The sequence below is a fragment of the Carassius auratus genome, chromosome 7, assembly GCF_003368295.1.
Source record: "Carassius auratus strain Wakin chromosome 7, ASM336829v1, whole genome shotgun sequence".
Taxonomy (NCBI): Eukaryota; Metazoa; Chordata; class Actinopteri; order Cypriniformes; family Cyprinidae; genus Carassius; species Carassius auratus.
In genome coordinates, this window is record NC_039249.1 from 3,037,367 (window position 1) to 3,053,735 (window position 16,369).

At 35.6% G+C, this 16,369-nt stretch overlaps 1 protein-coding gene across 1 annotated transcript; it reads left to right on the plus strand.

Annotated features, from left to right (window-relative positions):
* Positions 1–11,556: 11,556 nt before the first annotated feature.
* Positions 11,557–12,318, plus strand: LOC113105267 (uncharacterized). The gene has a single exon (XM_026266322.1). It carries the CDS (start codon positions 11,569–11,571, stop codon positions 12,316–12,318), a length of 750 nt encoding a protein of 249 aa, XP_026122107.1. The 5' UTR covers positions 11,557–11,568.
* The last annotated feature ends 4,051 nt before the right edge of the window (positions 12,319–16,369 follow it).

Below are 16,369 nucleotides of genomic sequence, written 5' to 3' on the forward strand. Positions count from 1 at the left end.
GAAAGTAGTACTTTTCATTAGTGAAAGCAAAAAAAAAAAAAAAAAGCGGAGGCTGAAGCTGAATTTTTACATTTTATTTTTGTTTTAATGTATATTTCCTGTATGACACTTTGGTTTTTACCATCTGTTATGTTTAAATGTACTCTAAACATCAATAAACTAAACTAAACTAAATCAGATATATATTTTGTATTTAACTGGTTAATTTTCACTGTGTCAGATAGATAGATAGATAGATAGATAGATAGATAGATAGATAGATAGATAGATAGATAGATAGATAGATAGATAGATAGATAGATAGATAGATAGATAGATAGATAGATAGATAGATAGATAGATTAATGAAATTAAACATTGTGATCTCAATATTGAGCAAAATAATTGCGATTATTATTTTTGCAATAATTCCTAAAACCTAATTTTTACTCATTTATTACACATTCTCCCTTTTGAAAGCTTTGAAATGATATTTTCAGAGATGCTTAAAAGTAAAGTAGATTTATGTACTTTATAAAGTAGCAATTAGAATCCAATTATCTCATAGTGTTATGTGTTATCATCTGTGAGGAGTTCATCATGGCTTTCTGGCTTCAAAATGTCCTACTGTAGTTTATCTTTATTCTCTCAACATCTGTACTGAGATAAAGTCACTGAGGTATAATATAACTCTAATGTTCATGATCTATAGCTTTATAAATCTGATTGTGTTGAAATGTTTCATCATGATATGTAGTCATACTATTTCGCCTCTGGGTAATGAACCCATTTACTCACTTTGCAAGCACAAGACACATAAAACAGACAGATATGTTTTATTACTGCAACGTAATTATTTTGATACCTTCATGAAATGTATTTTAATATCTTAATCTTTCTTATATTATTTATATGATGTAGTGAATGTAATGGATGCACCCACTGTGGACTTACTTGTGTTTACTTTTTTTAAATATATATTTAATGTTGTTGTTAAGCTAGGAGCTAGTTCTATTAGCAGCACGTAGTTTAGATGATCTGGCATCAGCAAAAACTTTAATTCATTCATTCCCATTATTACACAATTCTGCCTCCAGGCAACATTTCTTAAAAGGATCCGGAAATATTGTTTGTTTTTCTGAATTTGTTGTTTGCTAGTTTTTAATGAGGCTCATTTTTTGCAAGAAAATCAAGTCAAATGTTTTTCTCTTCAAATATAATGCATGTGCAATGCATGACTGTTTGCTGTGATGAGTAGTTACGCTTTCATCCATGAAAGGTTTTCTTCACCTTTCATGATAATTAATGAGAATCATAATTCATGGCAAGAGCACAGGACGGCTTCCACTGTTTTGTTATTCATCATGTAATGTAACAACCATTCTAGAGAAATTTACAAGTTAAATCACTCAAAGGTGCACTGACAGTGGCTAGAGACATAAAATCAACAGATTGCACAACCCTTACACAGTTCACCCTGCTCTGTGCTCCCTCGACAGGCTAATGTTGTGAAAACAGTGTTCATCCTATCCTACCTGACCTCGGACTCAGTGATGTCATCAGTACCATCCTCCAGGTGAGGAATAAGAAACGAATCAGCTGGCTTCTCCTGCAGGCCTGAAGGATCATGTGACACTGAAGACTGGAGGAATGATGCTAAAAATTCAGCTTTGCGTTGCAGAAAGAAATTACATTTGAAACACATTAAAATAGAAAGCAGGTATTTTAAATTGTAATAATAATATAATATAATTTTATGATATTACCGTTTTTATTACTTTAAATTTTATCAAATAAATGCCCAATTTTTGCTTGATGTACTAAACTAAAACAAATAAAAATATGAAAAACTATATTGACATAAAAACCTAACTAAAACTACAAAATAAATAAAAATAAATAAAAAAAAACTTAATAAAAATATTAATAGAAAATATTATAGTATCTCAATGATGCTAAAATAACATTGATTCTTATGTTAAAAAGTTACAAGCCACTGCCTGTCTTTTCAGTTTCCAATAACCATTTTAAGTGCCCCCTTTTCGATGAATTTAAATCATGTTATGTTGATTCAGAAAGCACAATGTTTTGTTTGTTTTCAGTGGTCTCTAAATGAATGGAGTGGCTTTCGGAGTTCATGGGCCACACTACAAATGTAGCATACGGATCTCCTTCTGTTAAATGTGCCAGTGTTATAGAGGCATGTGCCGTATTTTAATTTATTGGCTCTGGTTTCTTTTACGTCTGTTTACAATCTTATATGGATTTGCCTCTCTAAAAAGCAGTCGCTGCCATCTGCACCAAGTGATTTTTGTTGCTTTGCTGTAGGCCTAATCATATAAACAGTTCTTTTCTTTATAAAACACAGAGGCAGGAAGCAAGATACTACCCATTCAGTGACTTAATGAAATAATGTCCATCATCACTTCGCAGGACACAGACTTCCTCCTCGTGTGTTTGCTGCAGGAGTGGTGTCTTGGGCTGACCATTGCACCCTGCTTCTCGTTGGCATCAGAGCCCAGTGGTTTTCCTGGCAAAAGTCCTCTCGGACAACAGAACTGTCCCATGACCTGTGTGTGAACCCTGATTCCACTGAGCTGTCGCTCGCCTCATGCTCACTTGGAGTCCCATACAGCATAAAGCAAATACTCGCAAAAGAGCCATGGAAATCTGAAAGCATGGCATCTTTCATTTTACTAAAAATATGTGTAGTTCTGCTGAATGTTTTTAAGGTATTCATGTCCATTGCACAAGTTGCGTGTATTGAGTTCAAATGTAAATTCAGATAGCTTAATTGGCATGGCAAAAATAGATTTTGTATTGCCAAAGCATTAAAGGGTTAGTTCACCCAAATATTACAATTGTCACCCTGGTGTCGTTCCAAACCCGTGAGACCTCCGTTCATCTTCGGGACACAGTTTAAGATATTTTAGATTTAGTCCGAGAGCTCTCAGTCCCTCCATTGAAGCTGTGTGTACGGTATACTGTCCATGTCCAGAAAGGTAAGAAAAACATCATCAAAGTAGTCCATGTGACATCAGAGGACCAGTTAGAATTTGTTGAAGCATCGAAAATACATTTTGGTCCAAAGATAACAAAAATGACGACTTTATTCAGCATTGTCTTCTCTTCCATGTCTGCATTGACGCTGCTGACATGTTTTCTTTGTTATTGTGCGCACCAGAAAACACGTCAGCAGCATCGTATGTCAACAGTCAATCTGGGTGAACTAACCCTTTAAAGAGCCACACAGATGGGAAATCAAAAATTACCTGTATTACAGTGTATGATGTAGCTGTCCATCAGTGTAAACAATGTGCAAAGTAATTAAACCCAAAAGTACACGATTTATAAAGTTATTGGCTTCTAAAGTAAGGAGTCGACTCTGAATCGCTGAAACGAGTCGTTATAGATTTCAAATCTTTTGCCCATCTCTATGTACGTCACTAGAACACTTTGCATAATAATCTCCGCCTACAGTGTTGGGAGAAACAAAGCTCTGACCTTCCGTTGTGTTCACAACATTTCACTGATGACTGCTTTTCTAATCTCTGTGAGTTCAAGGCGGGGTTTTCAAAGCGTTTGGCCATAAAAGAGGGTTCATTACCAACTTTATTTAGACCAAGGAGCATCTCCGAATCAATCAGTTATGTGTTTGTTTTCTCCCGAGCGTCTTATCAGTATGTCACGCTAGCACTAACAGTTATATGTTAAAACCCTCTGGAGTCGATTAACGCGGATATGCGTTATGAATCATTTCCCCCTGATCACCCCGAAAAAAACTTAAATTACACTTTCAGTTTTAATCGTACAGATAAGAGCAATACATCAATCGAATCTGTAAAGGCTGCAGACATAACTTTGTGCACTTATAAAATAAAGATAACAAACAAGGTGTGCTGTTTGCAGCCTTTATCTGCGCTGATCGTCATGTACAAACACGTCATTAAAATGAACTGTAACTCCATGAATACTCAACGAAGAGACATGAGAGAGATATCTATAGAAAGCTTGACATGTCTACTTTAAAACTAAACAAGTGCTGCCGAAAAACAGATATTCTGTGATAAAGTAATCCATATGAAAACAATGCGATGTCTGTTTTTCACGTCTCCCTTCATTATACCTAATGTGACCACGCCCCCGCGCTGAACGCGCTATTCAGATTCAAACTGAAGCGCGGCTTGAATACACCCACACAGAAGAAAGAGTAGCGAGACTGTTCAAGTTTTTTATTTTACTGTTTGCTTTGCGATGAGAGGAATAAGACATAATTCACCCCAAAAAGATGCTAACGCATTGTTTACCGTGGAGGTGTGTGCAGAACAACCAATCAAAACTGACTATGTTCGTTGACCAATCAGAACACAGTATGCTACCGAAATGTGGGGTTTAAGGAAACTGAATCTTTTGAACAGCTTCGCGCGAACCGTTTGGGGATCTCTGAGAATTGAGGTAATTTTAAAATGATATTTTGACAAAATGACAATGTTTTTTTAACCTTGGATGAATTTAAACCTGTAGTACAGGACTTATAAACAGTGATAGGAAGCTTAGAATTTTCATCTTACTGGCTCTTTAAGAAAACTAAGAAAATAGTTTACAATCTGAACATTTACATTGGAACATCTGAGCATTTATTTATATATTATAACTAATGTGTAATATATAACTATTATGAAAATGTCATGTACACATTGAGTTACACACCAAATTGCAATACTTACAATCTCTAAGAATCAGCACACTATCCATAGTTTGGCGCCGGTGAGATTATTATTATTTTTTTTTTAATTTTTTTATTAATGTTTTTGAAACAAGTCTTCTATGCACACCAAGGTTGCATTATTTGTTATTCAGAAATACAGTAAAGAAGTTAGCAAGTGACATTATTGCACTTTAAAATTCTTTAGATTTTTTTATTTCAATATATTTTAAAATGTAATTCATTCCTGTGATCATTACTCCCGTCTTCAGTGTCACATGATCCTTCAGAAATCATTCTAACATTATCAATGTTGAAAATAGTAGTACTGCTAAATATTTTTGTGGAAACTGATACTTTTTATTATTCCTTGAATATAAAGTTCAAAAGATAAAAACAACATTTATATGTATTTACTGTCATGTTGTGATTAGGTTTACGCTTCCTTTAAAAATAAAAGTACTAATTTCATTAAAAAATAATAATAATTATCAACCCCAATCTTTCTTTCGCCTTGCCTTCAGTTCATCGACAGCTCTTCAGTATTACAGAAGCTCCTAAACAAGTTTTCTCTGAGACTGTTTTAATTACAGCCAAAGGTAAGACACTTTAAGTTAAATAATTATTTAATATCAGTCTTTAGTTTTAAAAATGTTGATAAAAAGAAGCAAATGATTGTTGCGTGATGTACAGTACACATGGAACCTTTTATTTGACTCTCATTTGCATTATCATTTGTATCTTGTTCCGTCTTAGCGACTCTGAGATCCAGCTCTGAGTTCAAGAAGAAGGGTGTGTGGACCGAGGAGTGTGGCTGGTGATCCAACTGAAAGCTCTGCCACACCAAGGACACTATTTGTTTACATGCATATTCAAATTAGCATCTGCATAACAAAGCATACAGGTTGCATGTTTACGCCAAGTGTAATCGCAGCCTATTTGGCATGTTCAAGGGCACAAAATAACTGCAAAGTTGTCTTCGGACGGGACTAGTTTTACAGGGGGTCGTTAGAGAAATCTGTGTTTCACAGACGTACTTGGTGATTTTAATCCCATCCGAATCTGCCACATCTGTTTTTCTCACACAACCTCTGTGATAATTCCAGAGCAAATTACCTAAAAAAAAAGAGCGGGGTCGAAAGTAACGTGGGATGAAAGTAACAAAGCGATTTTCTCCGAGCCAACTACATTTGCATGCCAAGCTATGACAGCATGTTCAACACTCAACCCTTCACAGAGCTGAGAAATATCACGTGATTTCGTCATCATTTCCCGCAGTTAGGTCCGTAAAACTGTTTTCGACAACAAAAAGTAAATTATTGAAGCGGTAATTTTTTTTAATTAGTTGTGTTGTTTTTCTTGTTTCATGTGTCACAGTAATGATCAATCTACAGGTTATTTAGTGCTTTAAAGAAAGAAAGTGACGTGACATTCAGCCAAGTATGGTGACCCATACTCAGAATTTGTGCTCTGCATTTAACCCATCCGAAGTGCACACACACAGAGCAGTGAACACACACACACACACTGTGAACACACACCCGGAGCAGTGGGCAGCCATTTATGCTGCGGCGCCCGGGGAGCAGTTGGGGGTTCGATGCCTTGCTCAAGGGCACCTAAGTTGTGGTATTGAAGGTGGAGAGAAAACGGTACATGTACTCCCCCCACCCACAATTCCTGCTGGCCCGGGACTCGAACTCACAACCTTTCGATTGGGAGTCCGACTCTCTAACCAACACATCCTAAAGTTTGCATTATCAAAGTTTTTTAGTATATAAGTATAAATAAAAGTTATTATATTTATAAAAGTAAATATTCGTTATATGCATGTGTTGTGTGGATTTGCAGCGCGTTTCGTTATATGCATGTGTTGTGATGATTTGCAGCGCGTTTCGTTATATGCATGTGTTGTGATGATTTGCAGCGCGTTTCGTTATATGCATAACATGTGTTGTGATGATTTGCAGCGCGTTTCGTTATATGCATGTGTTGTGTGGATTTGCAGCGCGTTTCGTTATATGCATGTGTTGTGATGATTTGCAGCGCATTTCGTTATATGCATGTGTTGTGATGATTTGCAGCGCGTTTCATTGTATGCATGTGTTGTGATGATTTGCAGCGCGTTTCGTTATATGCATAACATGTGTTGTGATGATTTGCAGCGCGTTTCGTTATATGCATGTGTTGTGATGATTTGCAGCGCGTTTCGTTATATGCATAACATGTGTTGTGATGATTTGCAGCGCGTTTCGTTATATGCATGTGTTGTGATGATTTGCAGCGTGTTTCGTTATATGCATGTGTTGTGATGATTTGCAGCGCGTTTCGTTATATGCATGTGTTGTGATGATTTGCAGCGCGTTTCGTTATATGCATGTGTTGTGATGATTTGCAGCGCGTTTCGTTGTATGCATGTGTTGTGATGATTTGCAGCGCGTTCCGTTATATGCATGACATGTGTTGTGATGATTTGCAGCGCGTTTCGTTATGTGCATGTGTTGTGATGATTTGCAGCGCGTTCCGTTATATGCATGACATGTGTTGTGATGATTTGCAGCGCGTTTCGTTATATGCATGTGTTGTGATGATTTGCAGCGCGTTTCGTTATATGCATGTGTTGTGATGATTTGCAGTGCGTTTCGTTATATGCATGTGTTGTGATGATTTGCAGCGCGTTTCGTTATATGCATGTGTTGTGATGATTTGCAGCGCGTTTGATTGTATGCATGTGTTGTGATGATTTGCAGCGCGTTTCGTAATATGCATGTGTTGTGATGATTTGCAGCGCGTTTCGTTATATGCATGTGTTGTGATGATTTGCAGTGCGTTTCGTTATATGCATGTGTTGTGATGATTTGCAGCGCGTTTCGTTATATGCATGTGTTGTGATGATTTGCAGCGCGTTTCGTTATATGCATGTGTTGTGATGATTTGCAGTGCGTTTCGTAATATGCATGTGTTGTGATGATTTGCAGCACGTTTCGTTATATGCATGTGTTGTGATGATTTGCAGCGCGTTTCGTTATATGCATGTGTTGTGATGATTTGCAGCGCGTTTGATTGTATGCATGTGTTGTGATGATTTGCAGCGCGTTTCATTGTATGCATGTGTTGTGATGATTTGCAGCGCGTTTCGTTATATGCATGTGTTGTGATGATTTGCAGCGCATTTCGTTATATGCATGTGTTGTGATGATTTGCAGCGCGTTTCGTTATATGCATGTGTTGTGATGATTTGCAGCGCATTTCGTTATATGCATGTGTTGTGATGATTTGCAGCGCGTTTCGTTATATGCATGTGTTGTGATGATTTGCAGCGCGTTTCATTATATGCATGTGTTGTGATGATTTGCAGCGCGTTTCATTGTATGCATGTGTTGTGATGATTTGCAGCGCGTTTCGTTATATGCATGTGTTGTGATGATTTGCAGCGCGTTTCGTTATATGCATGTGTTGTGATGATTTGCAGCGCGTTTCGTTATATGCATGTGTTGTGATGATTTGCAGCGCGTTTCGTTATATGCATGTGTTGTGATGATTTGCAGCGCGTTTCGTTATATGCATGTGTTGTGATGATTTGCAGCGCGTTTCGTTATATGCATGTGTTGTGATGATTTGCAGCGCATTTCGTTATATGCATGTGTTGTGATGATTTGCAGCGCGTTTCGTTATATGCATGTGTTGTGATGATTTGCAGCGCGTTTCGTTATATGCATGTGTTGTGATGATTTGCAGCGCGTTTCGTTATATGCATGTGTTGTGATGATTTGCAGCGCGTTTCGTTATATGCATGTGTTGTGATGATTTGCAGCGCGTTTCATTGTATGCATGTGTTGTGATGATTTGCAGCGCGTTTCGTTATATGCATGTGTTGTGATGATTTGCAGCGCGTTTCGTTATATGCATGTGTTGTGATGATTTGCAACACTTGTGTTGTCAAACTGATGAAGATGTTTTCTTCATTTGCTGCTGTTTTTTCAATTTGCATGTGTTTTCTTAAGTTGGAGCGTTTTGAGCTGTCTTGGCCACCGTACAAAACAGACCTTCCCACCTCTGTAATAAACACAGAGATGTTAGTCCCATCCGAATTGGTACATGAAAATCTCAGACGTCAGTTGGTAAGAATCTAAACTCAAACGTAGTTAAGAAAACTAATCCCGTCCGAATAGGGCTTAGAAACTTCACAAACAACTGTAACTGTGTGATAGGAGCTTTTTGATAGTAATGATGTTTTCTAGTTACCTTGTTTGCTTGCTTTTAACCGCTAAACATGAAATTAAATATAAGGGATTCCAGAAGCAGCAGGTAGCTTAATACATTAGTTTGTTTCAGAACTAATATTAAATATGAGAAGTAATATTAATATGTCAGTAGAGTGCTGTCTCATGTGAATATTGATATTGTCCATTTAATGCATTTTCTGCTTGTGGTTACTTCAGTTTTAAATAGATGAATAAACTCTTGAAGTATATATTTTCAATGAATGTCAATTTAAGATAAAACATGCAACTGGGTGTCGTACCTAAATTGCATGTATTCAAAAATTCTCCAAATGCTGCGAGGACACAAACACGTGATGTCATGTTTTGTTTTGTAGATTTGTAAAATCCCTTTTCACGCAACTCTCTGGCAAATCTGAGTTTTTGTCTCTCATTCTATTTCTAAAGCGGATCATTGAATAATTTACAATTCCATTTGTATTGTACCCATTTTCACTCTGTATTCAAAACAGCTGGTGAAGTAATACCAGGGTTAAAATACTTTGAAATTTAAACCATTGAAATTTTGTTACTTGAAATGAACTAATGTAAAATATTTGGCAACATGTTGATCACATGTTGATTTAGTTTAACCTTAAGGCACAAAATGTAAGATTTCTTTTAAAAAACCACTAGAACAGTTATATAAATTGCTGACTTGTGTACTTACATAATCCCAAATGTTTCGAAGAAAGTTTTAATCCAGAGAAATAAGCAATTTTAACTAGTGACACGGGCTGTATCTGTAGTGTCATTGTGTTGCCTGTCAATAACACTCTCGCAAGAAAGTAAAAGACAAGTATTTTCTAATAAATCTATTTATTTTCCTAGCTAAATGTTTTATACATAAATGTAAAATTATGTCTGTTAAACCTCTATTTCTTATTTTTTTGCAAAGACCTGAAGTGTTATTTGGATACTATATCCTCTTCCAGCAATGTCTTTTTTACAGTCAATGGGATAAAGACCACAACTCCCATGATTCCACACTCAGTTACCGCATCATCAATCTTCTTTGTTTGTTTTGAATACGTCCTTTAGCGGTGAATATTTTTTACTAAAACTAGAACACGTTTAACAAGAAAAGGGCTTTTTAGAAAAACTTGTATATAACCTATAATCCATTTTAAGCATTAAACTATGGTAGGCTCAATGATGCTAAAACAACACTGATTAATACGAAGTAATTTCAAGGTCAATGTTGACAATATTGTTTATTTTGGGCTATACTACTAGAGAAACAATGATGTCACAACATAATTTACACATCATTTATAACCAATGCACTGACGTCTAGATGAGTAGCTTAATATGATGTGTTCATCATCATTTTATACATTTGGAGGAGACTGGTGTTAGACTCATTTCTGGTTCATATTTGGATGCTGACCTGAACGTGTGTCCTTTTGATTCATACTTGTTGGTTTTATCACAAAAGAAAAAGAAAAAAAAAATTATGGTGATATATAATTTTCATTTTAGAGTGAACTATACTTTTAAATAATATAGATATAGATGCAGTCATATTCTGGTGGAATATTTGGAAGCCTGTGATTCAGTTTTTAATCTGACGTCATTTCTGAAGAGAATAAATGAAACATTTGGACCTTGGTTCATCTCTTCACAGCATCCATGAACGCTCAATAGTTTGCTGCCATCTACTGGTGATTATAATTACATGTGCCAGAATATAAATAGGTTTTACAACAGACAAATATTATTAGTATTTAACTGCGAAGACTTACTATTATATGGTCAACTACTGAATGATTTTTAGGGCAGATCAGGGGAATTAAAAAAAATAATTAAGTTTTATTGAAATTATAGGAATGACTCTTGAGACTGTCAGTAGAAATGGTTTAAAAATTGCAGACCTACATATATCACTAATGTTTTCCAATCGATGCCAGTGTTTTTCAGCACAAGTACTGTATTTATGAATTTTAAACTAATTAAAAACTAAACCGTTAAACCCAGTTGTTTTATTAGTGGTGGAGCCAGTAAAAATGTGAAAACTGCTCTGTTTAGCCCTGCAAGACTTTACCCCTCTCATACCTTTACAACTAATCTGAATGTTTTCTCACTGTGAATCTAAGGTGAATCACCTAATTTGCCCCTCAGGTTATGTGAGACTAATACTGTGAAGCAAATTCATCTCAAATTAAGATTATTTTATTGGAGGTTTGTATTATATTTATTACTATTTTTAGTAAGTAATCTACTTCATATAAAATAAATACTTTTCATATAGTTTAATGATTCTATTGAAGAAATGGGTGACATTATCTGAATATTAAAAGTTAAAAATTTATCTTTTACATTTTTTGCTTCTTCAAGACATTTACAATGTCATATGCCTTAACTGCTTTAAATGTATTTCCCTTTCCTTGAGCCATCCGATTTGCCTTAAGTAGGGATTTTAGGAAAATGCATTTGTACTGAAAGGCCTACTACATCAAGGTCACTCTGAAAGTCAGAGCAGTCCTGGTTTTCATTGGTCTGTTCATGCCAGAAATTTGTGAAAAGGAGTGGTAACAAGTCATTAATATCCTGAAATAAAAGGAGAATATAACATTTAATTCAGAATTGTGCTGCTGCACTGGAGATCATCATCATCGAATCAAAATGAAGGCTTCAGTCATTGTGCTGTTTTTTTCGAGCCTCTTTGGGCTGAATGTCAGCGTCTACAGGCATCACTTTCTCGTGGACGAGGCTTTGACATTTCAAGAGGCACAGCAGCGCTGCATACAGGCCTTTGATTACCTGTCCACTGTCAGAAGTAAAGATTTACAGGGTTTATCTTCCAATCCTCTCATTCAAGGCAAATCTTTTTGGATTGGAGTACAGAGAGACAGCGCAGGCAAATGGATATGGTCAGAAGGTGGAGAAGCAATGATTACATTTTGGGCAAATGGAGAACCTGATGGTGATAAATGTGGTGGTGTCAGTACAAGTACATTAACTCTGTATGCCAGACCCTGCGATATCCATTTAAAATTTTATTGTATGAAGGTCTATGAGCTGATTGTGGTGCATCAGAGAAGCACATGGGAAGAGGCCTTCGAATACTGCAGACAAAACTACATTGACCTGGCCATAATAAACTCAGAAGACATCATGGAAGAAGCAAAGATTAATAGCACAGTAGCTGATACAGATGAAGTGTGGACTGGTCTGCGTTTTCTAGCCGGTCATTGGTTTTGGGTAAACGGAGCTGGTTTTAGTTATAACGTCTGGTCTTCAGATGGAGAGATCCAGTGTCCCGCCATGAACCAGCGCTGTGGGGTTTTTGATAGAACGCAGGGGGTTTGTAAACCCACAGACTGTGAGAGGAGACTCAACTTTCTCTGCGTCAAGAAGAAATACGAAGACTGACTGGATTCATCTCAGCAGATGTAGGAGTTTCTTAAAGTGGCCTTTTCAGAAACATTCTTTGCTTTGCTTTTAATGGCTGATCATCATGATGAAATCTAACTCTTGACAAAATGTTTTCCTAAAACTGTAGCCCACTTTAACCAGATAGAAAGTACTGTGGCTTATGATATTCATGTAGAATGCATGTCAGTATGCAGGTGTGCACATACAGTAAGTGGTGCGCAGCTGTGTACACGTGGCCAAAACAAATGCACTGGGTAAATATGTTGCTTATTTGCGTACCAACATGACTGAAAGCGGTTATAGCACAATCACTGTTTTAGGTCGAGTAACTGTAATATTGTATAAGATTTCCATTAAAACCGAAAGCATAAATCTAGGCTATGTGCTGCATATTTCAGAGCTAACTGCAGAAAAAACACCTATTTACCGGCAACTCACCAAAATATAAACATGCTGATTTTAGGATGGAAAATGTCGAAAATTTATACAAAAATATATACATATTAGCATTGTAGTTAGCATTGTAGTACAAAAAAGTTGTACAAACATTTTTATTAAGTCGCTTTCATGAGAACTAGACCGAAAAACTTATGTGCACCCCTGCTAATATTTTCATGCATAATACATACATTTTTAGACATACTTTTTTATTTTCAAAACTTTTTTTTTGTGAAAAAAAAATTCAAATTCTTTATAGTATATAGTCAACTATACTGTTACGTCTGATTTATCTTCTTTTGGAATCTGGTGGCACCGATATTGTGCATCTATTAAGTCTGACACATATAATTGCATTCTTGGAGTAACAAAGTGAAATTAATTTAAAAATGTTTTAATAATAACTACAATAATAATTTAAATGACTTAGGTTATAGGTTGTGTTAAACAATGTTTTTAAGCGGTGTGCTGGTTTTAATAATAATCTGAGAGATTTTTTTAAAATATCAATTAAAATAAAGGCTATATATATATATTGTTTTTTTTTTTTTTTTTTTTTTTTTTTTACTTTATTTCTGGCATAAACTCCATAAACACTGTTAATGTCGATAAATGTAGTATGGTAGCCTACTGATAATGTATCCAATGTCTGTAGTTCACTTTTTTTTCTTTTTTTCTAAATAGAGTTCATTATTTGTGTTTGAATTGGACTGCAAATATTAGTAAATTATGCTAATGTATACCTCTGTATGTTTTTCGAAGTTGTAGCCTCGATATTTGGCTTTGGTGAATGGGAGGACTCATTTCCGGCTGGCTCAGATCAGCTTTCAATTTTTTAAGACAATTTTTGCAGACCCAGACAAGCCTGTGGTAACGTTTCAAGCAACAGTTTTCGATTTACCAGATCAAATTATAAGTCAGCAAACTGTGTTGTGCCAAGCAAAATTTTCAAAAAGCATAAATTATGTTTAAAACATACACATGACAATTATTGTAATTATTAATTATTTTGACATCGGGATTCAATTTAGATATTAAAAATTATTATTCTTAAAAAATATATTTTCATAAAAATGTTAAATGTACAGTAGATAAAAAAAACTGTTATTTTGTGTGTATATTCTTTTAATTAAATTAAATTAAAGTTAATTAAAACAGATGGATTTTAAAGATGGGCAAAAAGCATATTAAACCTTAACCATTTTTCCAGTGTTAAGAATTTTTTTTTATTTGTTTGTATTACTGTAAAAATGAGACCATTAATTTAGGTTATAAAAGAATATCTCATTTATTTGGGTATTGTTTTTTTTATAATTATTTTTATTTATAGTGTCTAAGCAGATAAAACATATGCAGTCCTAATGTCCCCTAATGACTTTTGAAAAAATAATATATTTGTTTTAATTAAATCATATTCTACTTTGACCACTTAATTTATATTTTCAAGCTAGCTGATCCCCAAAATTATATGATGGCCCTTTAAGTTTTTCCCAAACTGTCCAAAATAATAACAATTTTATCATAATCACATTGTACCTTCTATGACGGCAGACAGCAAGTACACTGGGATTGAGAGTTTATAAAAGTTATTATAAAGAATATCGGAAATCAGCCAACCTTTAAAATGACTCATAGAAGCCTGCATGCAAACATAGAAAACCAAAACCTTGGAAGGCCCAGTATAAAGTACATAGTGTTCCTGTAGCTCAATTGGTAGAGCAGTGCACTATCAAGTGCACAGTAGGGGGTTCGATTCCCCATTTATTAGATATACAATTCTTGATCCAGTTAATTATGAAAGTCTGGTTAATGATATAAAAATCTAAAGCATTAAGACTACCCTCCTCATGGCCGTAGCCAGCTATGAGGTCACTGAGGTCTGGACCTTGGTAGATTTTTCATGTTTGAAAATAAATTTTGTTCTCTGATTGATTCATTTGCTGCTAGACTCCTCATATGAATATCTGCATGTATATTTCATAATGTTTAGCTTCCATACATGGTATGAGTCTGGAGGAAGGGTGGAGAAGCTCATAGCCCAAGGTGCTTGAAGTCCAGTGTTAAGTTTCCACAGTCTGTGATAATTTGTGGTGCAATGTCATCTGTTGGTGTTGGTCCATTGTGTTTTTTGAAAACCAAAAGTTGGTTAAATGAACATGGTGTTGGTGTGCTTGACTGGCCAGCAAACTCACCAAACCTGAACCCCATCACATTTGTCTGTATCGAAAGTCAAATGATCCAGAATTTGCATGCTTTTCACCGGCGTATCATTATTAAAACGCCGTTTTCATAACACCGCCAGGAATTGAATATGCGCCGTATATTGCCTGCCAAAAGGGTCAGATTTACGCTACAGATAAATCGCATTTACATACAAAACGCAGTTTTTGACAATTAAAATGGTATTAGCGCCGTCAAATACAACGTCCTGATAGCAGATGCCATAAAAAACACCATTTGGATTGCATAAAAGCGCACATTATTTACAGGTTTTCCTTGTATAATGATCCATGTCTGCTGATTTCCACGGCCAGTAAAACTGAACTGTTCTCACCCAATTATGAACAGAACCACCAGACCAATTGGTCAAATTGATCATTTTAGTAACTCACAACATCAACTTTAAGATGGGAAGAATAAACTTCCCAAACCTGTCCTGCAGGCCCCCTGCTCTGCACCTTTTTTATGTCTCCCTTATTCCACTCATCAGCTCCTTAGTAGAGACTGCAAGAACTAAATTAGGTGCATTACTGCCACCTATCTCTCAAATGTACCATTGACAATTTATAATCTCAATTGGAGTGTCAATGGTCCATTTAAGAGATAGGTCGCGGTAATGCACTTATAAGTCTGCAATCTGCCATAAAGCAAGAAGAAGAAGACGCCTCATGCAGGCTGTGTCAAGGACACGCAGTACGGTTAGGCATTTTAGTGTATCGGAGGTAAAAAAAAAAAAAAGAAAGAAAAGAAACATATAAATACTGTCCAGTTTCTTGCATAGATTGATCGTTTTGACATCTTGGATGCCCTGGGGGTAAGCAGATTGGGTGAACTATCCCTTTAAGAAGGTATCAGTAACGCACCCCAAATCTATTTTCTAGGCAAAACCGGTTTCGGAACAATAATGATACAGAGTAACGCAGGAACAGAAATGTGGTGTGACATAGCTTCACATTCTCTATTGCAAGTTCTTAATCTATTGGCAGCGCCACCCTCTGGTTACATGAACGCATTACCACCACATCAGAACAGAAAACTTTAAAAAAAAATTGTAAAAAAAAAATTGCACAGCCTATTCAATATTCTATTAAGTCAACTAATCAAATATTCAAAAATCATGACCCATCCCTACTACATACTTTTTTTTGTTTCTTTATCAAAATATAAAAAAACTTTGAACGATTTATGATGCTAATGACAATTGAAACACGTCATCACAGTCTGGTGAAAATTGTTCATAAGATCATATCATCCTGATTCAAGGTTTTCATCATAATAAGAAGAAAGTTAAAAAATTCATAATCCATAACATGACCATCAGAAGTATAGATCACTGGTTTTGTTTGAGAATTACTTGCAGCACTCCAACCCTCTTGAAGCACAGCATTGC